General features: G+C 37.2%; 1 protein-coding gene across 1 annotated transcript in view; it reads left to right on the top strand.

Annotated features, from left to right (window-relative positions):
• Positions 1 to 12405, top strand: part of utrn (utrophin) — a 341497-nt gene extending 329092 nt beyond the window's left edge. The window contains 4 exon segments of the mRNA XM_073822647.1: positions 4584 to 4653; positions 4751 to 4837; positions 9540 to 9565; positions 12292 to 12405. Of these exon segments, the coding sequence (XP_073678748.1) occupies positions 4584 to 4653; positions 4751 to 4837; positions 9540 to 9565; positions 12292 to 12300 (192 nt within the window). The 3' untranslated portion in view covers positions 12301 to 12405.
• The last annotated feature ends 15505 nt before the right edge of the window (positions 12406 to 27910 follow it).

Raw genomic sequence — 27910 nt, 5'->3', positions numbered from 1 at the left:
CACAACAAGCCATGTTTCTGCATGAGTTTGTTGTGTTTGGGGTGGCTTGAAAGGAAGTGTGTGCCCTGTTGCCATGAGTTGTTTTTCATGCCCGCAGGTTGAAGCGATATTTATCCCATGGAATGTGAAAAAATGCCAAAAAAATGTGTATTTTAAGCCAACATGTTTTTGTTTTTGTTTTTTTGGGTGGGGTTTCTTGTGAAAACCTGGCAACCCTGGCCAGGCACGATGCAATTGTTTTTTGCTAGTTTCAGCCTGACACAGTTATCATTTTAATGTCTAGCTCCATGTTGTTTAACCCTTAAATGCATGAATGTTTCACCAATCATTGTTACATATTTGGGTCTTTAGTGGACCTATATATCCAGCACAGATGGATCTCTAACTTCTGCAATAGCAAAAATTATCCAGAACATTTACAGAAAATAAATTAAAGCATATTTCGTTACCTTTTGTAACTTAAAAGGGTTCAGTTTCAGCAGATGATTGTACCATCGGCATCATCTTCAGAGCGCTCTACCACTGTGCATTCAGCATCTGGCTCATATTCAATCAAAGTAAATTTTTTGATCACTGGCAGTTTATTCACCACATCTACCATCAAATGACAGTGCCGTTGATATTTTATTGCATACAGTAATTGCTCTGCTGTAAAGCCATTCAAACCAGTTAAATTTGTGCTGATGATATTCTTTTGTTTTATGCCTACGATAATTACAAGTGAAACATCACGTCATTATTGTCCATCAAACAGTGTCACCTCGAGGAATAAAGGTGAATTGCACATATTAAGTAAGTTTTTGTGCACGAAAAATATACTTACACTATTACACACCTTGGGTCTCTTGCGACCCTATATGCTTTTTAGATATTCTTTTATATATTTTTTATTTTTTTCTTGTTGTATTGTTTGTAATGAATAAATTAAGAAAGTACTAAGAAAGTTGACATCAAACTTAAAAAAAAAAATAGGGAGAGGGTAGGGAATGATGTCCCGGGTCACTAAAGACCCGAGGTATGCATTTAAAGGGTTAAATAGTAAATGCACTTGCACCCATCTGTTCACCCATGGGCATGCTGGTCAGAAAACCACATTGTTGGCGTGTTGCCATTGGGCCAAGTCAATGGTGCAGTATTTTTTTATTTTTTTTATTTAGTTAGTAATATGCACCTATAGGCTTTAACCTTGCATGCGAGAAGGTCTGTTTCCTCTCTGGCAAATTCCGCCATGTAAAAAGCGAATTCACTATGGTGCAAATGCAACTGGCCTTTGACGTAAATAGGAGATTAGACTTTGATTGGTTTATTGTAGGCTATGCCTAAAACACCCATGACGGATTTTTTCCGTCGTCAAACTAGCAAAAGATGGATTTTGGATTTGGACATGCTCTAAGTGTGCCTGCGCCATGTGCTTAAATACAGTGTTGGGTGTAACGCGTTACTTTGTAACGCGTTACTGTAATAATATTACTTTTTTCAGTAACTAGTAGTGTAAGGCATTACTCGTCTGAAAATTGTAATATTATTACAGTTTTCCCGAGCTAGTTACTTGCGTTACATTTGCCAGTAGCACCTTCATCACACTCAAGGCCATAGGCACACGACAACACAGAGAACAGAAGGGAAGGGGAGGGGGGCGTGAATTGAACAGTGATTGGTCTGGGTTTGGCACGAGGTATCATTAAATTACCATCACCGATTGGTCGACACCCGGCAGCCAGCAGCAGAGCGGCACTTGCAAATAGAGACCTGCAAACCAGCGGGACCCAACGCAACAGAGTGCGGCGCGGGACAAAACTTGATGGACAAGTGCGTGTGCTGGTGCGGGCGGGTAGAGACTCGTGTGTGTGTGTGTGTGTGTGTGTGTGTGTGTGTGTGTGTGTGTGTGTGTGTGTGTGTGTGTGTGGGATGCGGGAAAATAAAATGATTCGCGGGACTCCCGCAATATAGAAATATCTAAACATAAAATATCTAAAAAAATAATAATAATGTTATTCATCTATTGCACAAAAACAGCAAGAACAACATATATGATTAGAAAGAGCAAGAATAGGCAGTTTCGATTTAAAACTTGTTTTGCAACATGAGCAATGTAGCCATCTGCTGATTTTTGGAACGCATCGCCAATCAATGGTGTTTAAGATAGAATTCACTCACTGCTCAAAAGTTTTGAACAGTGCTGAATATTGCGTGCTTACTAATCACAACACACGTAGACCTTTATGAAAGATTAATTGTGCATAATATCCATTGTTATAAGAGCTTTATGAGATCGCGTATGCACTGGATGCACGCAGTATAGGTCATGCTTTTTTGTTCAGAATAACATTTTTTTGTGTAAGAAAAAAAAAATGTAACTAGTAATATAACTAGTAATATAACTAGTTACTTTCTCCAGGGAGTAATAAAGTAAAGTAAGGCATTACTATTTTTGAGAGTAATATGTAATATGTAATATATTACTTTTTTGAGTAACTAACCCCAACACTGCTTAAATAGTTAAAATAAAGCCCCTTGTCTTCTGTAATAATCCAAAACCCATTTGAAAAATCCTGTTTTTTTTTTTGTTTTTTTTTTAGTATAAACCATAGTGATCTAATATTTAGGTTGGCCAACAAGCATATGTCACCCCTGCAGTGCTGTGTTCTTGTGTAGCCTTTTGATTATTGGAACTGAGGCTTAGCATCTTATTCTGGCCAAGAACTGTCCTCTTAGGCAGTACCGCTTTTTTTTTTTTTTATGCATCAGCCTGTCCCTGAACCGTCCCTGAAATGTTAAGCTGAGACTAACATTCACCTGTCTCAGCTTCAGTTCCAGCTCTACCTCACTGTATATAAACTGCTATTGTTCCATCCGTCAATGAGCTTCATGGTCTAACGGGCAATGCCAGCGAGTCCAACAGCCGCCAATAGTGCCGTGAATCAAACGCAGGCGTTCAATGAGCCCTGATTTAGAGTAACAGTAATTTATTGGGTCTCCTGAGGGCCTGACTCACCGCACCGGGCCTCGGTTTAGCCAGATGGTCTTGTCAAAGGCTCTTAGCTAAATAAACACAATATAACTCCATATCCAAGAAGGTAAACAAGACTGCCATTCCAGCCTGACATTTCTGGCCACTTGGCTTTCACCTACAGGAAGACTATAAGCAGTAATGACCTCTTTGCACATGCCAAATAAATCTCTGTGTGCATTTCTTACTAGGAGGAAGTACTAATAATATGTGACCCTGGACCACAAATCCAATCATAATGGTCAATCTTTTTAAATTCAGATTTATATATCATCTCAATTTGAAAACCTGAATAAATGATCTTTCCAACGATGTATAGTTTGTTCGAATAGGACAATATTTGGCCGAGAAACCAGTATTTAAAAATCTGGAATCAAAGAGTGCAAAAAAATCTAAATATTGAGAAAATTGCCTTTAAATTTGTCTAAATGAAGTTCTTACAGGGTTTGTACAAGGTGCTTAAAGTGCTTGAAGTACTTGAATTAAAACTATCGAACTAAACCATTAATAGTACTGTCAGTGTCGTGTAAACTTGGCTGAGGACGCAAAATGAGGAATAGATGAACCAAAACAATTAAATCACGTATCGTGAATCATTTGATTCAGACCAGGGCTTTAAATTATGTATCGAGAATCATTTGATTCAGTTCGGGGCTTTAAATCACGTATCGTGAATCATTTGATTCAGATCGGGGCTTTAAATTATGTATCGAGAATCATTTGATTCAGTTTGGGGCTTTAAATTGCGTATCGAGAGTCATTTGATTCAGATCGGGGCTTCAAATCACATATCGTGAATAATTTGATTTAGATCGGGGCTTTAAATTATGTATCGAGAATCATTTGATTTAGATTGGGGCTTTAAATCACGTATCGTGAATCATTTGATTCAGATCAGGGCTTTAAATTATGTATCGAGAATCATTTGATTTAGATTGGGGCTTTAAATCACGTATCGTGAATCATTTGATTCAGATCAGGGCTTTAAATTATGTATCGAGAATCATTTGATTTAGATCGGGGCTTTAAATCACGTATCATGAATCATTTAATTCAGATCAGGGCTTTAAATCACGTATCATGAATCATTTGATTCAGATCAAGGCTTTAAATCACGTATTGTGAATCATTTGATTCAGATCGGGACTTCAAGAGCGGTTTTGCAAATCTTTTTTTTTTTTTTTTTTTTTTTTTTATTAAACAGTTGAAAACATAAAACCATAAGTGAGATCTTTGATTAAAGTCCTTGAAAATCAAAAAAGTAGTGCTTTAAAATTCCTTGAAAGTCCTGGAATTTTATTTTACAGTATCTTTACGAACCCTGTTCTTAGCAATGCATAATACTAATCAAAAAATAAGTTTTGATATATTTATGGTAGGAAATGTGTAAAATTTCTAATTAATATCCTAACGATTTTTGGCATAAAAGAAAAAAACGCAAATTTTGACCCCATTCAATGTTTGGCTATTGCTACAAATATACCCGTGCTACTTAAGACTGATTTTGTGGTCCAGGGTAACAAATTTTGTAGGGTTTATGTTGATTTTAAACCATGCCTCTCTCTCTGTCTAGCCTGAGTTAAATGGCACGTCCTCTTCCGGCTCTCTCCATCAGGATCCAGCAGGACAGGCTGAGTTCCCAGGTATGGATGCATGCGCACACAATGCTGGGTGATTATACTGTGGGCTCTGATTGACTTCTTTCCGTAATAATCTGTTGAGTGTATTCTGTGTCCTCAGATGAGTTTTTCCATCAGTGTGCTAACAGTAACTCTGATCTGGCTGAGGTTGTGGAACAGATTAACCACAGTTTTCCTGCATGCTCTCGTAAGTCTAACGCTCTGACTTTCCCGCTCTCAATCTATCTCTCAGCATGTCAGCTAATACTCAGCTGTCTTCTTTTTGACCTCCTTCCTTCCTTTATTTCCCAGTGTGCAGTGAAGTCTTTGGCTGCATCCCAGTAGTGCGCAACAGTCGGGGTCTGGAAGTGAAATCCCATTCAATTTTGCTTCATAGAGAAACCGCTGCTGAATGAAAAGAGAAATTTCTGCCAAGTAGTTTAAATGCAAAATTTCCTGTGAGATATTACACTAACCATAATCCCGAGAAGAGATCCACCCTCCAATCAGAAAACTGAAAAATGGAAATGGGAATTGCTAAACAGTAACCATGCAATTGCCCATGAATAACATAATTAAATCTTGCACAAAACTAGTCTTAAGTGGCACGGGTATATTTGTAGCAATAGCCAAAAATACATTGTATGGGTCAGAATTGTTTTGTTTTTTTTTAATTCCAAAATTCTTAGGATATTAAGTAAAGATCATGTTCCATGAAGATATTTTGTAAACTTCCTATCGTAAATATATAAAAACTTAATTTTTGATTAGTAATATGCATTGCTAAGAACTTTATTTGGACAAATTTAAATTTAAAAAGGTGATTTGCTCAATATGTGTTTTTTTTTTTTTTTTTTTTTTTGCACCCTCTGATTCCAGATTTTTAAATAGTTGCATCTTGGCCAAATAGTGTCCTATCCTAACAAACCATACATCAATTGAATGCTTATTTATTTAGCTTTCAGATGATGTATAAATCTAAATTTCAAAAAATTAACCCATATTTTGTGGTCTGTGGGCCACACATAAATTATTTAGAGTCAGTAATTTTATATTGGTCCCATATAATATGTATATACTATTGCGTTATTGAGTTTTGGTAACACCTTACGATAAGGTTCATTAGTTAACTGCATTAGCCAACAAGAACTAAGAATACAGTACTTCTACAGCATTTATTAATCTTAGTTTGTTAATTTCAGCATTTACTAATGCATTGTTAAAATCATGTATAAGCCTTACGTCATTGCATTCTGGGAAAAACAGCTTTTACCAGCCTAAGGTAGTTCACTAGTCTTGTTTAAACTAGCATAGTTTGTCCCCCAGTATAGTATAAGCTGGCAAATTCCCAAAACCCCTCTAAAACATCTAATCAGACCCATCTGACTTGTCAGAATCATAGACCAGCTCACTACCTTAGGCTGGATTTATCTTGGAGATGGTTTATTTGGTTTATTGCTTAAAACTGTTTGTTAAATGCATATGAACAAAATAAATGAGAAAAATACTTCCAGAACCAAGCCTGCTGAAAAACACATGCATACTCTACTACATACTAAAAGTATGTACTTCACCAGTAAGCTACTGTAGAACTGGAACATACTAACAGGCCATTGTTGGTGCACTGTTTGCGTTTGCATCTTTGCATTAGCTGCAGTCATTTTTACATTTAGGTAAAGTGTCATGAAACCCTCCATTTTTTTATTTATTTTTTTTTATTTTATCATCTTTTATTTTGCTTTAATGGCATCAAAGGTTCTCATAAATGCATGCTGCTATTCATAATTGCGCTCAACAAAATGCCCTTTATTATGCAAGTTCACATTGCATTACACAAATACACACACTTTAACACACAGATAAATGCAAGTTGTTTCATTTGCACCAAAAAAATGAATGACTTGATTCCTTGATGTTGACTCTGTGAAAGTATTTTAATGGTGTTTGTGTCCATGTCAGATTGTCTCAGTCCACCGCTTAATGAATCTCGAAACTCTCGCACGATAACTGCTTATTGCCCTCAAACATTTCAAAGCAGCCGGTTGATTGAAAGCCTGTCGCTCCATCAGTATCACAAGGGAGGACGCACACTCGATGCTTTCAAGTGTTTCTGTAAGGTATCAACTCGCTGAAGTGCCTGCTGAGCGTTTGAAGCTCTCGTCTCAGGACAATGTGACGTGATGTCATGAATAATTATGAGACAGCGCCTTCGCGTAGGATAAATCCATGCAAAATAACATAAATTATGAGGTGCTGCTGACACTTCGTTGTGCAATAGTGACATTTTTAAACCATAAAATAGCTCAGAATTTCCTCTAACATCTTACATCATGTACATCTCATTTGTTTTATTGTTTCATTACCCACATTCTTTTCCGGTACAAGTCGAAATAGACTCAAGTATGAAATTAACACCTGCCACCATCCAAATGCTGGTATTTTTTGTGCAGTGATGGGTAATTTTGCCTCATCTACCAGGCATTGTGACAGGCGACCTGTAAGACATCTCAAATTGACAGTTGACAAACAATGTGTTACGCAGAAGCAGCCATGCGTGCTTGAAGATGCCATCCAATTATGTGATGCATTGCACTGTATTACAGACCAGCCCTAGTATTTAGGATGGACAGTACAGTGAGGGAATTTTTTTTTTTGAACCCCTGCTGATTTTGTATGTTTGCCCACTGACAAAGAAATGATCAGTCTATAGTTTTAAAGACAGAATAATAACAAATCCCAAAAAAAAACACATTTTAATGAGTGAAATAAGTATTTGACCCCTCACAAAACATGACTTTGGTGGCAAAATCCTTGGCAATCACAGAGGTCAGACGTTTCTTGTAGTTGGCCACCAGGTTTGCACACATCTCAGGGATTTTGTCTCACTCCTCTTTGGAGATCCTTTCCAAGTCATTAAGGTTTCAAGGCTGACGTTTGGCAACTCGAACCATCAGCTCCCTCCACACAAATTTTTTTTTTATGGGATTAAGGTCTGGAGATTGGCTAGGCCACTCCAGGACCTTAATGTGGTTCTTCTTGAGCCACTCCTTTGTTGCCTTGGCCGTGTGTTTTAGGTCATTGTCATGCTGGAATACCCATCCACAACCAATGCCCTGGCTGAGGGAACAAGGTTCTCACCCAAGATTTGATAGTACATGGCCCTGTCCCTTTGTTGCGGTGCAGTTGCCCTGTCCCCTTAGCAGAAAAACACCCCCAAAGCATGTTTCCACCTCCATGTTTGACAGTGGGGATGGTGTTCTTGGGGTCATAGGCAGCATTCCTCCTCCTCCAAACACGGCGCATTGAGTTGATCCCAAAGATCTTGATTTTGGTCTCATCTGACCACAACGCTTTCACCCATTTCTCCTCTGAATCATTCAGATGTTCATTGGCAGACTTTAGACATGGCTTGTACAAGGGCTTTCTTGAGCAGGGGGACCTTGTGGGTGCTGCAGGATTTCAGCCTTTTGTTACCAATTGTTATCTTGGTGACTATGGTCCCAGCTGCCTTGAGATCATTGACAAGATTCTTCTGTGTAGTTCTGGGCCGATTCCTCACCGTTCTCATGATCACTAAAACTCCATGAGGTGAGATCTTGCATGGAGCCCAAGACCGAGGGAGTACTTACCCTATAAGAGAGTGCTCCTAATCTCAGCTTGTTTCCTGTATACGAAGACACCTGGGAGACAGAAATCTTGCTGATTGATAGGGGATCAAATACTTATTTCGCTCATTAAAATGCAAATAAATTTTTTGAAATGCATTTTCCTAATTTTTTATTTTTTTGTTATTCTGTCTCTCACTGTTCAAATAAGCCTACCATTAAAATTATAGACTGATAATTTCAAACATACAAAATCAGCAGGGGATAAAATAATCTTTACCCTCACTGTATGACTGTATGTCACCTGTCCTGTTCATACTTTCTTTAATTTATCAATCTATACACACACCACTATTTTTCTAATTCTTTAAGATAATTGCTAATGCCAATCAAACACTGATTTTGCCCTGCAACAATAGAAATCCTTTACAATTCAAGAAATGTCTTAGATGGCAGCATTGTACTATTTTCATTAATTGAAATGGAGTTTCTTCTAGTAAATCATTGCTGCACAAGTTTTATTTTTTATTTTTTTGCTCGATTTTAGACAAAAATCCATTCCAATCTGGTTGCCTCTCCCTTAGTTTAAACCTCAGTTCACTGCCTTCCCAGACTCCCTCAGCTAGGACTGCAGCAGCCTCATCTTACAACTGTCAGTTTGCCAGATCCGGCACTCGTCTGCCTTTGAGAACGCCCCCATTCCTGCAGTCTGAGAGCTTTGATTGTGAATTATGTTTGTAATCGCTGTTGTTTGAAAGAAAGTCGCATAGTGAAGCCTTTAGAGACTCTGTTTTATGGAATGGCTCGACTTAAACGAGTGTTTTTATTACCTCGAAGCTACTGATAAGACTTTATTGTTATTGTTGAACTTAATTTTGAATTCCGCCTAGGCTTTGGCTCTCATTGTTAGCTAGAAACTCTGTAAAATATTGATCTTGGCACATTGTCGTTTCACTGCATTGGGCCCTGGTGTGTGGGGAGATTCGGTCTGGGAGAAGATATGAGGCCCTTTCCATGTTCTTTATTTGATGGGTGCGTTTTAATGAAGGACAGAGGCACAGGTGATATGAGTGTTGGGAGTCTCACTCTTGTTTGCTGTCGTCTCCCTGTAGAGTTCATTAAAGTGCTTCGCTCAGTGTTCAGAAGAGCAATCCCATGAGTCTGAGCTTGAACGCTTTGAATTAAAAGTTTGGCCATTGTGGAGAGTCTGCATGTGTTGTTCTTGTCAGGACTGTCTTGGTTAGGAAACCTGTTTTTTGTCCTAATTGTGTCTCTCTTTTTGTCTTTCCCTTCTGTGTCCTGTAGCATCAAGTGTGTCCTCTAGACCCAAGGTAAGTCTTCTACACGTTACAGTAAAAACACTCCACCGTAATTCATACTGACCACGAAGTGAAAAGAAAAGTCTGCAACACCATTTTACCAACAATCCCCACCTGTTTTCTTATCCTGTTACAAATGAGTCTCAAAACACGGGACATTTTTGTTCCCTGCTCCATTACTTTGCGTGCACCAGCTCGGATGGAAACATTATCAATCATGTTTCTGTTAATGAGATATTAATTTTTAACTGGTGTTTGTTTTTACGAGTCATCACTGGATGTAAACATCTTAGTGATGAGCTTGTATGAGAAGATCCATCACAGCCAATAGATTGACATCTCCATATGTCATGTTTCTGTGTTGATTTATTGACTGGTTTTATTTGAAAAGGTTGGGTATGAAGCATTTGCATAGTCAAAGGCATAGGGAATTGAGAATCAGTTCTTACACTCTTAAAAAAAAGTTTCCAAAAGGGTTTTCTTCTTTTGCGCAGCGGTGCCATAGAACCATTATGGATTCCCCTATCTATAAAAAGCCTTTTGTCAAACTGAAAGGTTTCATGGATGTTAAACCATGTGGAACCATTGATGCCAGTTTAGAATCTTTATTTTTACAGAGCATTTGCAGGTTTAAAGAGCTGCACAAGTAAAATAAATACCACATGAGTGTGGTAGGGCAATATCTATGGTAATTAAACTGTAAAATGACTGTAAAAGGCATGATTTATAGTTCAGATGCAGGTTTTCACAAAACAAAAAGTTTTATAAAATGGTAACCATTACATTGCAGCCTTTAAACCATTTTTAAGAGAAAATATCAAAAGAGTCAAAAGTATCAAATATGATATTAATTTAAAGCATATAAATATATCTGCATTATTAAATATAAATGCATTAGCTTCTTGTCGATCCACCGGTTCGAATTTTACTACTTGGTGTTTGCTGCATAAAAATATGGGTAGATTTTCACATTGGTCTGAACAAAAACAGGCTGATGAAAAATATTAAATAATTCTCTGCCAGTAGGTGGCGACTGTACACAAAGCAGCATAACACCCAACTTTGAAATATGCAGCGCTTGCATTTATTCGATAAAATCAGAGCTTTTTGAATTTCAGTCATTACGTTAAGCTATATCGCAATTCTAGTCTGTCCGTCCCCAAATCAAAGACCTCCGGAAATCATAATTAAGACTTTCTTGTACCATTTAATACTTTCTATGACCTTACATCTGATACAACTAAATTTAAATCTTTTTAAAGACTTGCAGAAACCCTTTTTAATAGTGTATTTAGGAAAGCTTTCATTAAAAAAAACTGGTACTAATTTATTATTATTAATTTTGGTTTGTTTGACAGTTATAAAGTGCTATTACATTATGACTCACAAAACAGCCTACAACTTGTGACATTTAAAAAATTAAAATGATTCACTTACTGTATTAATAGTTACTCAATCAAGGCATTACTTTAATTATGCCTAAATTAAAATGAACTGTTACTGTGCTTTGTAACTCTGGAAAGCCATAGAGTGCTGCAGGAAACCAATTAGCTATTTTTGGGGATTTTGAATAGTTTTTGGTTAAAGGTCTAAAATATGGTCTATGGGTAACAAACTCGAGATATTTTCAAGTTGTGGCTCAACGAGACATTTAACATCATCACAAACTCTTCTATTGACTATTCTGTTTTTTTTACAGCCTTGGTGTGTTTATACTTGCATTCTTGCAAAGTTTTACAAGTTACAAATTGAACTTTCTTACTTGTAGATTTTAAATAAGTTTTTTTTTTTATTATTATTATTTTAGGGTGTGTTCACACTTGTAGTTTAGTTCCTTTGGTTCATTTAATCTGGATCAAAACAGAAAATGATACATTTGGTCCTGGTCCGCTTAGCATTCACACTGGCTTTTTTGACAGCAAATCTAAAGATACCGAACCTAAAGGCATAGCGATACATTCACAACCTGTTTGGTCTGATTGGAATGACATTTTTTTTTTTTTTTGTGACGGAACTCACCGAACACTCCACACAAAAGGAAAAGGTTTATCGTGTACTAAGACCGGCGGAAAATGTAAAAGTGCGATTTTCTAGGCCGATAAGATTAGGAACTACACTCCCATTCCGGCGTTATAGTCAAGGAAATTTGTTGCCATAACATGGCCGAAGCAAGCGCAGTAATAACATACAGCACATCGCTGCACAGGGAGCTTTCCTCGTTGGAAGTTACCTAGCTGGGAACTAATTTCAGGCTCTGCGTGATATTACTGGGCCTGCTCCATCCATATTACGGCAGCAAACTTCCTTGAATATTATGCCGGAATGGAAATGTAGTTCCTAATCTTATCGGCCTAGAAAATCACATCTTTACATTTTCTTACTGCATTTTCTTCTTAGTACACAATATAACTGCAGACCAGTTTCAAATAGGACAAATACCGAAACTCATTGGTCATTTTTGAACGTGATTCTACTGGTCTGATAGGATTCAATGATCTATGCTAAGCTATGCTAAAAGTGATATCGCCAGAACAGGAAAATGGCTGAATGGATTTCAAAAATGTAAAACTCAACTTATTAACTCGGGGAGAGTTGGAGAATGAGCCTATTTCCAAACAAAGTGGAGTGTTCCTTTAAAAATACATAATTTCATAATTGGTCAGCATTGTTGATTCCTATAATTCAGTTGAGTTTATGTATTATAGACACTTATACATTATATGAATGTTTGTGTCCAGGTGATGTGAAGGTTTTCAGCAGAACATCCCTTTGGAAATCTTGCGGGTGTGAAGAGCAGTCTCTACTCGACATGACAAGAAGATTCCCATTCCAGAGATGCAGATTCCCGGCTGTTCCCTAGACAGAGGCATTTGTCCTCGAACCCAAAGACTCTGGAACAGGACCACACAGATCATTCAATGGCTATTACTACTGCGTCTGTCTGTACTATGCAACTGTACATTTGATCAACATGTATATTGTACGTGAGGTGTATCTGCCCATTGTTTTAATACTCGGATGATTATTTAGGGTTATGGGGGCCATTTATCATGTAACCTGTATGCTTTTATTTCTATGTTCACCAAGGAACCACATATCTCACACGCAGCTCACATCAGTTGCTGTTCAAGTCGGCACGTTGTCTTTCTACAGACGTGGTTATTAGTTTAGTGGGAAAACGTCGTGAACATCAGTGGATATGAAGCCGAATCGGTCTCGTAATGCTAAACTGTTAACGCATGTTGCCCCCAGCATTGTTCTGTTCAAGTTTTAGCCTGTTTTGACAGTGTTTGCCGTGAACTCTCCCTTTAAAGCATCGTTTCGACAGTTTGTGCCGCGGCAGCGGCGCATTCAAACCCTCACTGCATTTCTAGAGCGCACGCACAGATGATCTACAACACAAACGTTCGAATGCGTCGAAAACACCCTTTTGTGCCTATAAAGCATCCATTCCAGGAGAGACGAGTGGCCGAGAGATGCCGTATTTCTCAAAATCGTGTAGAAAGATTATATTATAAAAGACAAATGTAGGAAACATGGATTTTTAGGACGTTTGGCCCAAGATGATTTATCTTTGTGTAGTATAGTTTTATAAATAAATGTTAAAAAGAAATAAAATTAGAGAAAGCCATGATTGCCTTGCTACCTCAGACATTGTCAATCATTCATTGATGTGACTGTCGATTGATTTCACGCTCCGTTTCCAAAAACAAAACTTAAGGAAATCGCCCCAACGGTCATTCCGTAAAGTTGCACTTGCTACGCGAGTAACTACATTGTGCTTTTTCCCTTGTTTTCCCAGCAGTTCTTTGATTTTTCTACATGGTGTATTTGTGGTGTGCTACCTTCAGTGAAGTGTTAGATTTTAACATTACTGTAACACCTGCGAAACATTGTTCTGAAGCTGATTCTGACCTAGTGAAGTCACCGTCACCGATGCCGTGCTGTTCTGACCCGAGATGAGCGATAAGACCGAACACACTACATGTATGAGGTTCCATATGTTTTATTCAAAATAAAGTTTTTATAATGAGTGTTTTCTTCTGCTTTTCCTCAATCTTTGTCTCGTATTGTCTTATTACACTAAGGGGGGAAAAAGTTACAATGGAATAGTTAAGTTTTACCCAATTTCTTTCTTTCCTTGGAAAATTCATACAGTGAAACTGAATAAAGTCAAACTCCAAAAATGATTATTGTAAAAGTAGTATAAGACTTGTGTGTTATATTCAAAGAGCATTTAATGAGAAGGTGAAATATTTTATTCAAGTTAGTTAATATAGTGAGCTCTATGAATATTACAAGAAAAGATGAACTAAAGGTTGGAGTTTAACACTTTAGTATAGGGACCATTTTTACTATTTACTAGTTGCTATTAGCATGCCTATTATTTACACACTGGCTGTTTATTAGTACATGCAAAGCACATATTTTGCATGACAATTTCTACATTTCTAATCCTACCCAATACCTAAACTTAACTACCTTACTATTAATAAGCAGCAAAATAGGAGTTTCTTGAGGCAGAAGTTGAAGTTGATGGTTTGTTAATAACGAGATTTGGACCTTCAAATAAAGTGAGACCGGATTTAGCAACAATATTTGACCCTGGACCACAAAACTAGGGAACACAGGAATATTTGTAGCAATAGCCAACAATAGTCAAAATTATACATTTTTCTTTTATGCCAAAAATCATTAGGATATTAAGTAAATTTCCTATCATAAATATATAAAAAAAAATGATTAGTAATATGCATTGGTAATAACTTAATTTGGACAACTTCTAAGGTGAGTTTCTCAATATTTTTATTTTTTTGCACCCTCAGATTCCAGATTTTCAAATGGTATCTCGGCCAAATTTTCTCCTATCCTAACAAACTATAAATCAATGGAAAGCTTATTTACTTTATTCAGCTTTCAGATGATGTATAAATCTCAATTTCAAAAAATGTATCCTTATGATTGTTTTTGTGGTCCAGGGTCACATTTTTGAGCACCCTATTCAGAAACAATTCAGAGAAATAATTCTGGTAATATGAGGATCTAGAGAGCAAACAGCAACTAGAAAAAACAAGTTTCTCAAGACAAACTTTAAGTTGCCTTGACAAAGCCTGATCAGAAAGTGTGAAAAAGGTTAAAAGTTTTAGAAATTGTCGAAATGTTATGGTTTTCAATCCAAAAAAGATCAAAAGAATACATAGTTTGTAATAGTTTAAATAGTTTTAAAGCTTAAAGCTTGAATGTTTTGAAGGCAATACTGTCTGATAGATTAATGGATGGATAAATGGATAGATAGCATGTTGCTAGCATGATTAGCAAGTGACTAGCATGTTTCTAACATGATTAACATGTTGCCAGCATGTTTCTAGCATGATTAGCATGTCAGTAGTGTGTTGATGGCATGTTGTTAGCATCATTAGCATGATTAGAATGTTGTTAACATGTTTCTAGCATGATTAGCATGTTGTTAACATGTTTCTAGCATGATTAGCATGTTGTTAACATATTTCTAGCCTGATTAGCATGTCACTAACATGATTCCAGTTGCTTAGCTAGATAGATACACTGTAAAAAGTTTTCACCAGATTAGTTCAGCAGTTGCCTTAAGTTTTTAAGTTAAATCAACTTAAAACTACAAGTCATTTTAACTTATTACAATAAAAAAATTGTTGATTTAACTTGTGAGTTAAAATGACTTAAGTTGATTTAACTTAACATTTTAAGGCACCTGCTAAACTTAAGTTTTTAAGTTGAAACTGGTGAAAACTTTTTACAGTATAGATAGATAGATAGATAGATAGATAGATAGATAGATAGATAGATAGATAGATAAAAAGCTCTAGGAGGAGGAGCAGTCAGAAATTTTAGTCTCAGAATAACTAAGTTTAAATAGCATTTCAGAAAATTGGCTTTCTCAAGCCAACTTAATTAACAACACAATGGTGAAATTAAATAAACAAAGGATAACCCTTTTTAACTTTATTACAGTATTTTATTACATTATTTTATACAGCTTCAAATGAAATGCCTATTCTGAAAACAGTTTATGCTTGTTAAAGTATTTTTCTACATGTCAGGCAAATGTGTTTTATGTCAAGAATATTAGCCATGAATTATTAAATGAAACATTTTTTTTTCTTCAAATGGCCGCCGCTGTAGGGTAAATGTCAGTGGCTCTACTAATAGTACCAGTGCGCTTTGCCTCCAAAGGCAGGAAATACTATTACACTGCTGAATTGAAAAGCTCGAGGGCAGGGGTGTCAGGGCCAAATTTGTTTCTAAAAATCAGAGCGAGTGCTTGCAAACACAAGCCCACAATTCAAAAAAAAAAAAATGAAAAAGGATTTTTTTTTTCCCTACAAACGTATTCCAAACAAGCTTCCGCAGGCTCAAAAGAGCAATATTTCAAATTTCACTATAACCTTGTTTGCGATGTAAATGTAAAAAGTGGCACAGTTTACCCATCTCAACTAGATTTATATTAGTCTGTCGGGCTGCTGTTGCACCTCATATTAACCTGCTCTATCACAAGCTTCAGCCTGCCTCATACGAGCCTCAGCTGAACGAAACGGGAAGATTTCCACGATGCTTCATTTTCTTTCGCAGCACAATTCTCTAGTGAGTGATTTTGTTGGGGGGAAAAAAAGTCTAATATCCATATATTGTTGCAGTGTGTCTCTGCTGGGGTCTGCTGAATTTAACATGAATGCCAAATGACTATATTATACCATATATACTTTAACACATTCCTGCCCTTTTTGTGCAAGATTCATCAGTGCACATTATTTCAAATAACATTAAAAAAAGTTTTAGTAATTTTTCATTAAAATTTAATAACTTGCTCATACAACATTACTTTTTCTGCTGACATAAGTGCCTCTAAAGTCCTCTAAACACCTGATCCAAGATGAGAAATATGAAATATCCTCACTCACTGATGTCACACCATGTGTATCCTCGCTCACAACTGCTCTGGAAGACTCCTCTCTCCTCATTCCTCACCTATTTGCAGGGCATTAAGAGCAGAGCCGTCCCGAGCTCATGGAGTATGTACACCAATGAGCCACTACATTAAATCCACCCCAAGCCTAGAGCAATGGGCATGCTTGGCAACCAAATGGTACCAGTGCAGTTCACAGAGCAGTATATATACAACACCCGAGGACTGGTTTTCGGTCAGTAGAGAATTTATTGGAGTTTGATAAAGGACAAGTTGTGATGGTACACTGCCTCAGTTTCAATCTTGGAAACTGTTGTTTCTCACGTGCTGCTTCAGTGAGTATGCATTGCAAGTGGTGCACAAATGGCCTAACGACAAATCATCATCCAGCCATGTGTCGCCCACAGCTCATTGATGCCAGAGGGCAGCGGAGACTATCCACTGTTCACAATGACCGAAGGGCCACAGTGGTACAAATCGCCAGCAGCTACAACAGTGGTGACCAGGGCAATGTGTCACAGTCCACAGTTTATCACAGCCTTCTGTGTATGGGCTTTCATAGCCGACCTAGCCAGGTCCCCATACTAGGCAAGAATGCATAAAATGGGCCCAAGATCATCAAGATCCGTGGACAATTGAAAGAAAATGGCCTGGTGCATCACCTCGATGGCTGAGCTCTGATGCGTCAATTATCAACAGAGACTATGGCATCTGAATGCACTGTTGGGTGGACACAGGCCAGTTATGCTGTGGGCAGTGTTTTCTTGGAACACTTTAGGCCCAATTATCCCAATAGCACAACCTGACAGCTGTCATGTATCTGAACATTCTTGCGGACGAAGTGCTTTCATTCATGGCAGCTGTGTTCCTTGTCGGTGATGGCCATCACCCACAGGATAATGCACCACGCCACACTGCCAGAATTTTCAAGTAGTGGTTTGAAGAACATGATGGTGAATTTCTTCAAATTCACCTGGCATGACCCCAGTTGAAAAGTGGGTTCAGGCTACATCACCATCCCACAATATACGGGAACTGGGGGACCTGCTGTTGAAATGATGGTAACAGATACCTAAGAGACCTTGTCGTGAGATGTCTAATGGTGCGTTCACACTGCCCCAAACGTCAGCATCAGTTGCGGCAAGATTACATGTAAAGTCTATGGTTGAGTCCGTCAGAGGCTCTGCGGTGCGTTGTGTGCATTGGATCCATCAACTTTTCAAGCATTACCTGCGTTTCAAACGTCAACGCAGCAAACGCAAGCAACGCAGAAGTTCAGCTAGCTAAACTTTTGACGGAATTGACGCACTTGACGCAGTGCGTCAACCAATTAGAGCGCCTCACTGTAGCGACGTCACCACATGTATCTTGAATGAAGCGGGAGCAGAAAAAAAATCATTTTCAATTTAATTATATATATATATATATATATATATGTATATATATTGCTCATTGTAGCCGTCTGCAATCGCAGAGAATTGTTTGATCCGTCCTCGTTGTTGTATAAAGACAGGAATGTAAACGAACTTGCTTGGATGAAGATCGCTGATCGCTAAGTTATCAAATCATTTCTCAACGTAATTATTTCCCATTTCGTTGGCTAGCGAAACATGGTCATGAGAAGTTTCCAAAATGTCCACTCCCTACTAGTTTGCCATTGTTTATTCAGGGGAAGTGTGCAAACTAGATGCGTTGGGAGCTTTGCCTGACGTGTGCGGTGTGAACGCACCAAAAAACAAGCGTTGCAAGCTTCAACGTGCATGCGTCAAACTAGATGCGTTGGGAGCGTTGCCTGACGCAGACAAAGTGTGCGGTGTGAACGCACCATAAGAGATGTTGTCGAATCAGTCCTTTACCATATGGCTGCTATTAAATTATGTTTTATTAACAAAGTTTGGGAGGAGCATGTCAGTTAGCCTAATTAACACAAAAGGAGCACACTCAAGTTAATCAATAGGTTAATCAAAAGCAGTGTTGGGGAGGTTACTTTGGAAATGTAATAGATTACAGATTACAAATTACCCTATTTAAAATGTAATAAGTAGTGTACCTTTTCAATTACTTTAGAAAAGTAAAGTAACTGATTACATCTGATTACTTTTTGATTACTTTTGAGTTTCTAATGGATATTTTCAACTAAATCATTTTCAAGCATTTATACCAAGCAGGTGTGACCTTACAGTAGTTTACTGTTAGAATTTCAAAATCTTTCATCACTTGAATTAAAATTATATTAATTTAATTTTAAAGTACAGCCATCACAAAACCAGACCTTATAACAAAAAAAATGTTTACTGTTGTTACAAAATCAAAATTTTGCATAGCTATGACAGGACACACTGGCAAGTAACAATGCCTTGAAAAACTTTCTAAATTATCTATTTAAAATAATAGATAATTATTTTTAGTTTTATTTAAGAGAAAACACAATTCTAGATTATAATAATGTAGTAAAAGCAATTTTTTTTCTTCTTACTGATATAATAAAAAAAATAGTAAAAATCTGCATAATATATATATATTTTTACCACTATGTGTGAAGGGAAATCATTATACCATACAGGGCTAATAATTATTTCTCACTAACAGAAGAAAGAATAGATTCTAGATTAGATACTGCCAAATCCAAACAGACTCCATCATTGTAGCTGTGTCATAAAATCCATGGTATTGTTTTTTTTTTATTATTATTATTGTTTTAAATAAAGTTACATTTCATCTAAAACACTGCTTAGATTCAGTGACACACTTGGGTGCTTCACTAGATGATAGCTCGATTTTGCAAGACAAAATGGGACAAACTAATTGAGAGATTTGTTCACTAGGTGGCACGTTAGGGAAACATCGATCATTATAGAGAAAAGTTTCAAGCCCTTGAGAAAAATATATTATTCGAAAATAAACTAAACTGCAGAGGATTTTCATCCTTCAAATCATTAGTCACGTTTCAGCTGAAAATCACGCAGTAATGTAAACACTGATTTTACAAATGACACTCAAAATTAAAATGGGTTAATGTGATAAAATCGCAAGTTAGATCTGACATTACCAACCTTATTCAAGGAGAAAAAATGCGATATTTTTTTTTATGAAAGGGTTCATAAATACAAGTGTGTCTGGTAAAGGCAGCTAGCAGGCTAGCTAATTTGTTATGAATTTTTTTAATATTGGTCTCGAATACACAAAGGGGACGATGAACGCGCTGACAAAGAGGATTAACCTAATTGGCAGACGTGGTGCACCGCAAATTTAAACCAATCAAAAGCATCAGAATAGCACCGCTTTAATAAATGGCCTTAGCAGAAGGCATCGTGCATATCAAAAACAGTCAAAGCAACAGATTAATATTATTCAACATACCCCAGATTTTTAAATAAAATTTTTAGATGTAACCCCATTTGTAATCTTTAACATTTTCATAAGTAACTGTAATTTAATTACACTTTTTTCTAAGTAACTGTAACGAATTACTGTTAACATTTATTTTGTAATTAAATTACGTAACGCCGTTACATATAACTAGTTACTCCCCAACACTGATCACAAGGCAGCTGACTTACCTCTACCCATTTGACGGTTTATCAGCATCCCTCCACCACCCCATCTCCTCACTTCGACTTTTTACTACACCTATACAGGGGGTACTTTGGGGTTGGGCTGTTCCCGAGATCGGAGCCCTTCCCCCGGACAGCACGCGAAATATGCATTACTGTACTCCAGCTAATTATATGTAAGTGTGAACTCGTGAAAATACAGTTGAGGTCAAAAGTTTACATACACATTGAGGAATCTGCAAAATGTTAATTATTTGACCAAAGTAAGAGGAATCATGCAAAATGCATGTTTTTTATTATTTTTTTTATTTAGTACTGACTGAATAAGGTGAGTATATATTTCACATAAGGCGTTTACATATTCTTGAGAAAAATCCTTCAGGTCCCACAAATTCTTTGTTTTTTCAGCATTTTTGTGTATTTGAACCCTTTCCAACAATGACTGTATGATTTTGAGATGCATCTTTTCACACTGAGGACAACTGAGGGATTCATATGCAACTATTAGAGAAGGTTCAAACGCTCACTGTGAACGGGTTCAAATACACAAAAATGCTGAAAAACCAAAGAATTTTTGGGACCTGAGGGATTTTTCTAAAGACCAGTGGGCAGTTTAACTTTTCAGAACAAACAAGGGACTTATTGCTATCACTAACTATCACTAAACAAAAAAAAAAAAAAAAAACAGCTGTGGATCATTAAGGTAACAACACAGTATTAAGCATCAACTGTATGTAAACATTTGAACGGTCTTTTTTTTTATAAATTCAACTATTTTATTTTGTGGACTATATGTAAGTAGCTTTTATCTTTTAAAATATTATATTCAGGTAAGTACTAAATAAAAAATAACATGCATTTTGAATGAACCATTGATGAGACAGGATGGATCCATGCTTTCATATTGTTTACACCAAATTTACCATCCGAATGTTGCAGAAAACGAGACTTATCAGACCAGGCAAGCTTTTGCCTGTCTTCTATTATATTGTTTTGGTTAGCCTGTGAATTGTAGCATCAGTTTCCTCTTCTTAGCTGACAGGAGTGGCAGCAGTGTTGTCTTCTGCTCAAAGTTTGAAATGTTTTGCATTCAGAGATGTTCTTCTGCATTTTTGCTAGTGACCAATCGCTTCAATCACTTTTTACTGCCCCAGCACTGATGAAAAAGGTTCAGTGCTATTTAGACCCTTGCATTATCATTCATGCTTTCAAATAAAGTGATAGTATCTATTAATATTTAATGATTGTTTTTGTGATTCATGGTTTGATTCAAACATCATCAGCTACTAAAAATGTCTCCTTTAAAATCACAGTACAATGATGGACATCTTCATTTTGGAAGAAAGTTCTGGAGTGTTTTTTTTTTTTTTTCTTCTGTCTTAAGTCCTGAAATGAATTAATCTCTGAGGGTGTGTTTTCTTTATACTGTAAGCAGAGAGAGAGGAAATGAGCTAGAACTAAGAGAGAATGAGAGAAAGAGAGAGAGAGGGGGAAACTAATTAGTGGCAAAGCCTGTTTCCTCCCCTCCTCTGTACGGTCCAGAAGTTCCCGGAAGAATTAGAGACATTACTCTGGTGTTACTCTTCAGTAAATCATGCCTGTCCCTCTGTACAGGATTTGATGTTATCATTAGTTGTTGGAAGTGGGAAGCAGATTCATCTTGGTCATCTCGGGCTCTGTCAGAAAGCGGCCGTCTGACCTCAGCAGTGCTGCTGCCCATCTATTAGTTTCACTACCGGGCGACTTTACAGCTTCATTTTTCTTCTGAGATTATAAGCAACTTTCAGAGCCTGGAGTTTGTTTGGCAAAACTCAAAGTTTGATCTACGATTTGACATGTTTATTTAGACAATATTTCTCAGTGTTGCATGCCATTACATCATCTTTATGTACCTAAAACATTAAATGGACTTCTGTGATAAATGTTGCCGTAAACCGCTTCAAGGAACAATTTAGTCAAAAAAACTATCATCTACTCAACCTCATGTTGTTCCAAAAAAGTAAACTGTAGTGATGCTCCGATTGATCGGCCACCGATCTTGATCAAAAATAGCTTGATCGGCGAACCCCAAAAGCGCCAATTTAAAAAAAAGCCGATCACTTGACGTAAATTACTCGCGCGACTTTTTCATACGTGCATGCGCGGCGCACAGGTAAACAACAGCAGAGCGGAGCTTAACAGTGGGAACATGAGTTCTCCCGTCTGGAAGTTTTACAAATTGTCCGATTAAGACTAGTGTTGGGCGATATGCTCAATTTTCATATTGTCTTATCGTCAGCCTGTGAGATCGCGATACACGATACTATCGTGCTAATTTATTTAATAATCTCTATGTAATAAATTCCTTAGTAAGGGTAGTCTTACTGGGCATGTGACACAGTTGTGCGTGTACAGAGTGCTGACTGTAGTTTTGCCGGAGAAGTTCAAGTTTACTTTCGGTTTCATTCTCTGCTATCTTCAGTGAGTGGTAAATGTGCGTGCTTGAATGTAAATGAATGTATCTTTCTATACCCGTCATATTGCAATAATGTTACCGCTGTATGTTTGCTGTCATCAGTTCATATAGAATGAGGAGAAACGGTGCCGTGTAATTCACGTGCATATGTTTAGCGCCATTTTATCGCATCGTAATTCTAATTGACGCATATAGATGCTACTGAGGTGAATGTTTATGTTTCCTATATACAGACGGATTCTGATATATCATATTTAATTCAGCCTAAACCACATTTTACTACCTTTATCCTAATGACTGTGCAATGCTGGATAATATAATCCTTACATCATCTTAAAAAGCAGCTACAAATAACAAGCAAAGAACATTTACATTATCAAAGAACTTCATCACTAACTAGTGTAGCCTAGTCTAGTGCGAGGTGCACTTTAAAAAAACACTCCCGTTATAATCAGTTTATCTATCTACACTGTATGATGAATAAATCTCTTACACATGCGGCGCGTTAAGGCGACGTGGCCACTCTATGGCTGTGTCCAAATTCAGGGTCTACATCCTTCGGAGGACTCATTTGAAGGATGTTACGTCACAGCGCCGCAACGAAGGCTGTCCAAATTCGTAGGATCCTTCAAATGCGGCCCACAAATACGTCCTCCTTTTCCCCGAATTGGAAGGATGGGTCTGGTGGATCCTTTCCCGTCCTACCTATCCCATAATTCCTTTCGGCAGAGCGCTTCCGGAATTTTCAAATAATAGCGGACGAAGCGAGCAGTAGTAATGATGTAAGTTTAAAAAAAACTGGCGTTTAAAAAAATATTTTTTTTTACAGCGGTTGTCTAGGTAGGCCTTTGGTTTTAGCGTTAAGCTTATTTATTTTTTTTACATTTGTATGTTTATGTTAAAAAAAACATCTCTTTCGTAAACTAGCTTCTTTCTTACTGCCTGTGTGAATATCCCCTTACACACAGCTAATTTCTTGTTAGTGATTGAAGCTGTTTTTAACGCTTTTAGGGACGAAAGAGCAGTTCTTTTGTTTTGTGCAGTACAGATAACCTTACTTCTTGCTTAGCGCTGTCACGGTTGCTAGGTGACCGAATATGAGCAACGGGTAGGGGAGGGAACTGAAAGAAGGGTAGGTTGTCCAAATTCACAGACACCTACTTCCAGGTTTTGCGGTCTTTGGAGGACCCCTCCTCCTTCAACCGGGTAGGAAGGATCCTAAGGAGGATGCAGATCCTGAATTTGGACACAGCCTATGTGTGTGTTTATACCACGGCAAGTTTATGAAGCATCCTAGAACTGACTCTCTGCACTGCATCGCTATAGTTAGGTGCCTTTTTGACGGATAATAATAATAATCGTCTTGCTATCGTCAAAGGCATCAGCAACTGGCGATATCTCTAACTATCGTCGATACACGATACTATCGTCTATCGGCACAACCCTAACTTGGTGGTTCTTCAAGATCTTGACTGTAGCCTATTTCAACAGTTTCTTTTTTTTTTCAATATAGTAAATTTAGAGTTAGTTTCATTTCTACAAATGGTGCAAACTCTGCTAGATTATAGATAGAAGATTCCCATTCCCCTGCCATTCTGTGATCGGCAGTGATCGGCAATCGGCAGATCATGATCTTGGTGATCGGTAATCGGTGATCGGCCCCAAAAATGCTGATCGGTGCATCTCTAGTAAATTGTATATAAGTCAAGGCAGACTGAATCAGTTTGTTTCTGAGCGACACACAGTAGTGATGTTCCTGATTGAATCAAGGCTTTTGAACAAATCAGATGAGCCAAAGATTCAATGACTCACTCATAAATACAGTTGCAGTCACCCTGCATCATAGTGTGCATACTATTCATCCTAAATAGTATGTGCAATTAGAGTAAGTGTTTCCCAAAGCATAGTATTATGGGTGGGAAAGAAAAAAAATTCTGTCTTCTTCTGATTTGAATCAATTCACAAGTTTTGATTTCTAAATATTTGTTATTGTCAAGCTCTACATCAAGCTTTTTTGTGATCTTGCTTCTTTTTAGACACAAAGCGCTTTCGACGTGGACATGGAAACTGTTTCGGTTGCGGTCGGTTGCAATTGTGTGTTATAAAGTCACAATTGTGTGATATAAACTCACAATTCTGATGAAAAAAGTCACAATTGTGTGATTAGCTCGCAATCTCGAGTTCTAAAGTCAGAATTGTGACTATAACTCGCAGCTGTGAGTTTGTATCACACAATTGACTTTATGTCTACGAATTTTCTCAATTCTGACTTAACTCGCAGTTGGGAATTTGGAATGTTTAGAATCAAATTTAAATCTATGCATTTATGCTACGGGGCCGTTGAATGCTTGAATCTAATTTAGCTAACGAATGTTCTAATGGTGTGCTTTATTTTCAGGCAAACACACAGCAAACATAGTTCCAGGCAGCACTTGACCACATTACATGACTCCGCTTCGCAGAAGGAAAATTATTTGTTGCTGCTTTAAGAGCCACACAGATCCAATATACTGTTACACACATATTTTCATTCTCAATTGTTTATGATCATTTAAGACATAACTGACAAAGGTTTACATGAATAATCACCAAGTGCCTCATTTTGAAGCATTTTTGTGTGTATTTGACCATTTAGGAGTGCACCGTGAGCTAAAAGATAACTTTACATGTCCATGTTCTGCTCCGTCTCTGAGCGCATACACAGCACAGCGTAAGTTCTCTTTCTCGCTTTTAAAAACACAACATTAATAAATCAAGCACGTCCTGTTTTATGAAAGTCACGTTACATGATTTTGCTGATTTGCATGTGAAATTAGGCTTTTATGGTGGAGCAAAAGTGCACCACTGGAAAGAGGGTGGAATGGGGTGCAATAATCATTTCATCTTGATTACTGTATTTTCATGATTGTTTGAAGCCGAAATCAAAATCGAAACTGAATTTCAATTAATTGCACAGCCCTAATCCATGCACACTCTAAGTGCTAATATTTCCCACAACCTATTGTGCTTTGAAGATTTCAGTTAAGAACAAACAATCGGACTTTTTTCTTAGAATTGTGATACAGACTCGCAATTCTGACTTTTTTTCTCAGAATTATGATATAAACTCACAACTGTGAGTTATTAAGTCAGAATCGGGAGACATAAACTTGCAATTCTGAGAATTTAACTCAGAATTGCGAGATTAAAAACTTACACTTGTTACTTTTTTTGAGAATTGCACAATACAAACTCGCCATGGCGAGTTATGAAGTCAGAATTGCGAAATATAAACTTTTATAAATATAAATTCTTAATTTTTTCTTGCAAATGCAAGTTATCTAGCAATTTTGACCTTTTTTTGCAATTGCTGGTCTCAAAATTTTGAGATATAAACTTGCACTTGCAAGTCCAATTTTGAGGGGAAGAATGACAGATATGTTCACAGAATTGTGAGTTTATATCTCCCAATTCTGACTTAATAACACAATTGCGTTATAAGGTCAGTATTGTACAATATAAACTCACAATTCTGAGGAAAAAAAGTCACAATTGTCTGATATTAACTCGCAATTGCAAGTTCTAATGTCAGAATTTGTGACTATAACTCACAAATGCGAGTTACCATCTTACATTTACATTTATTCATTTAGCAGACGCTTTTATCCAAAGCGACTTACAATTGGGGATGCAACAAGTGATTCGTCCTAAGGAGGCAGGTCAACCTAGGAAGTGCTCAAAAATACCATATATCGGCATTGTTAGATAAGTACAGGATAGAAAGGGAAGATCAAGAAAAGAGAGAAGGTTTTTTTTTTTTTTTTTTTTTTTTTTTTTTTATTGAGTCAAATAGTGTCGAAAGAGATGGGTTTTCAGTAGTCGCTTGAAGGCAGTTAGGGAATGAGCATTCCGGATATGGGAGGGAAGGTCATTCCACCAGGCAGGACTATTGAACGAGAATGTTCTGGAAAGTGATTTCATGCCTCTCTGTGGTGGTACAACGAGGCGTCTTTCATTAGAGGATCTCAGAGATCTAGAGGGAGTGTAAATTCGTAGTAGTGAACGTAGGTAAGCAGGTGATGAGCCGGTGGCTGTCCTATATGCCAGCATCAGTGTCTTGAACTTAATGCGAGCCGCCACTGGTAGCCAGTGCAGGGATATGAAGAGAGGTGTGACATGGGCCTTTTTTGGTTCATTGAAGACCAGGCGTGCTGCTGCATTCTGAATCATCTCACAATTCTGAGAAAAAAAAAGTCAGAACAGGAACAAACTTAACTTGCAATTGTGAGTTTATATCATGCAATTCTAACATTATTAGAATTACGAGTTTATATCGCACAATTCTGACTTTATAATTCGCAATTGCTTTATATCTTGCAATTCTGACTTCAGAACTCATAATTGCGAGTTTATATCTCTCAATTCTGACTTAATAACTTGCAATTGCGTGTTATAAAGTCAGAATTGTGTGATATAAACTCACAATTCTGAGGAAAAAAGTCACAATTGTGTGATATAAACTCACAATTCTGATGAAAAAAGTCACAATTGTGTGATTAGCTCGCAATCTCGAGTTCTAAAGTCAGAATTGTGACTATAACTCGCAGCTGTGAGTTTGTATCACACAATTCTGACTTTATGTCTAAGAATTTTCTCAATTCTGACTTAACTCGCAATTGGGAATTTATATAATGTAATTCTGAAAAAAAAGAGTCAGATTTGCAAGTTTATATCACTATTCTAGGGAAAAAAGTCAGAATTGCGAGATAAAAATTCGCAATTATCTCTTTTTTTTTTATTTGTGGGGTGGAAATGGGCTTCCATATGTTAGAGATGCCCTGAAATTATTAATTAATAGCCTGGTGAAACATATTCAGCACAGTAGCAAAACAGATAAGCTTGGTCATTAACTGTTAAACGCATCATTACAAAAAAAAAAAAAAAAAAAAATCTCTGCATGAAAGACCCACAACTGGCAGATCACCATGCTATTAGTTTTCCCTCTAATATGGAAGGAAAATTTGTTTTAGTGGTGTTAATTGAATTAGTTACTATGTGGAGTGTGTATATAACTATGTGAACTGTGACAGGATGATTGACAGGCTTTTTTACAGTGACAGAATGCACTTAGCTATGCAGCAATTTCATAACATGATAGTATGTCCCAAAGCTTGCCTACTCTTTTGATAGTCAGTTTTATCTACTTTTTCTTCACAAAAAAAAAGCACATACTTTTAGGGCATAGCATATATTAAGTAGGCCTTTTACAAAACAGCATCAGTGTTTCCTGAACAAATTAGTTGACTGAATGAATCAATGACTCCTACTGTTGCCACCTGCTGTCATAATGATGTAACCTACAGAAAAGTGTCACAAAAAATACTCACCACTGTAAAATTTTACCCCCCGGTTTTCAATTGCAGACAGTT

The sequence above is a fragment of the Garra rufa genome, chromosome 18 (genome assembly GCF_049309525.1).
Source record: "Garra rufa chromosome 18, GarRuf1.0, whole genome shotgun sequence".
NCBI classification, from domain to species: domain Eukaryota; kingdom Metazoa; phylum Chordata; class Actinopteri; order Cypriniformes; family Cyprinidae; genus Garra; species Garra rufa.
The sequence above is the reverse complement of the archived record's forward strand: the minus strand, read 5'-3'. Positions and strand labels throughout refer to the sequence as shown.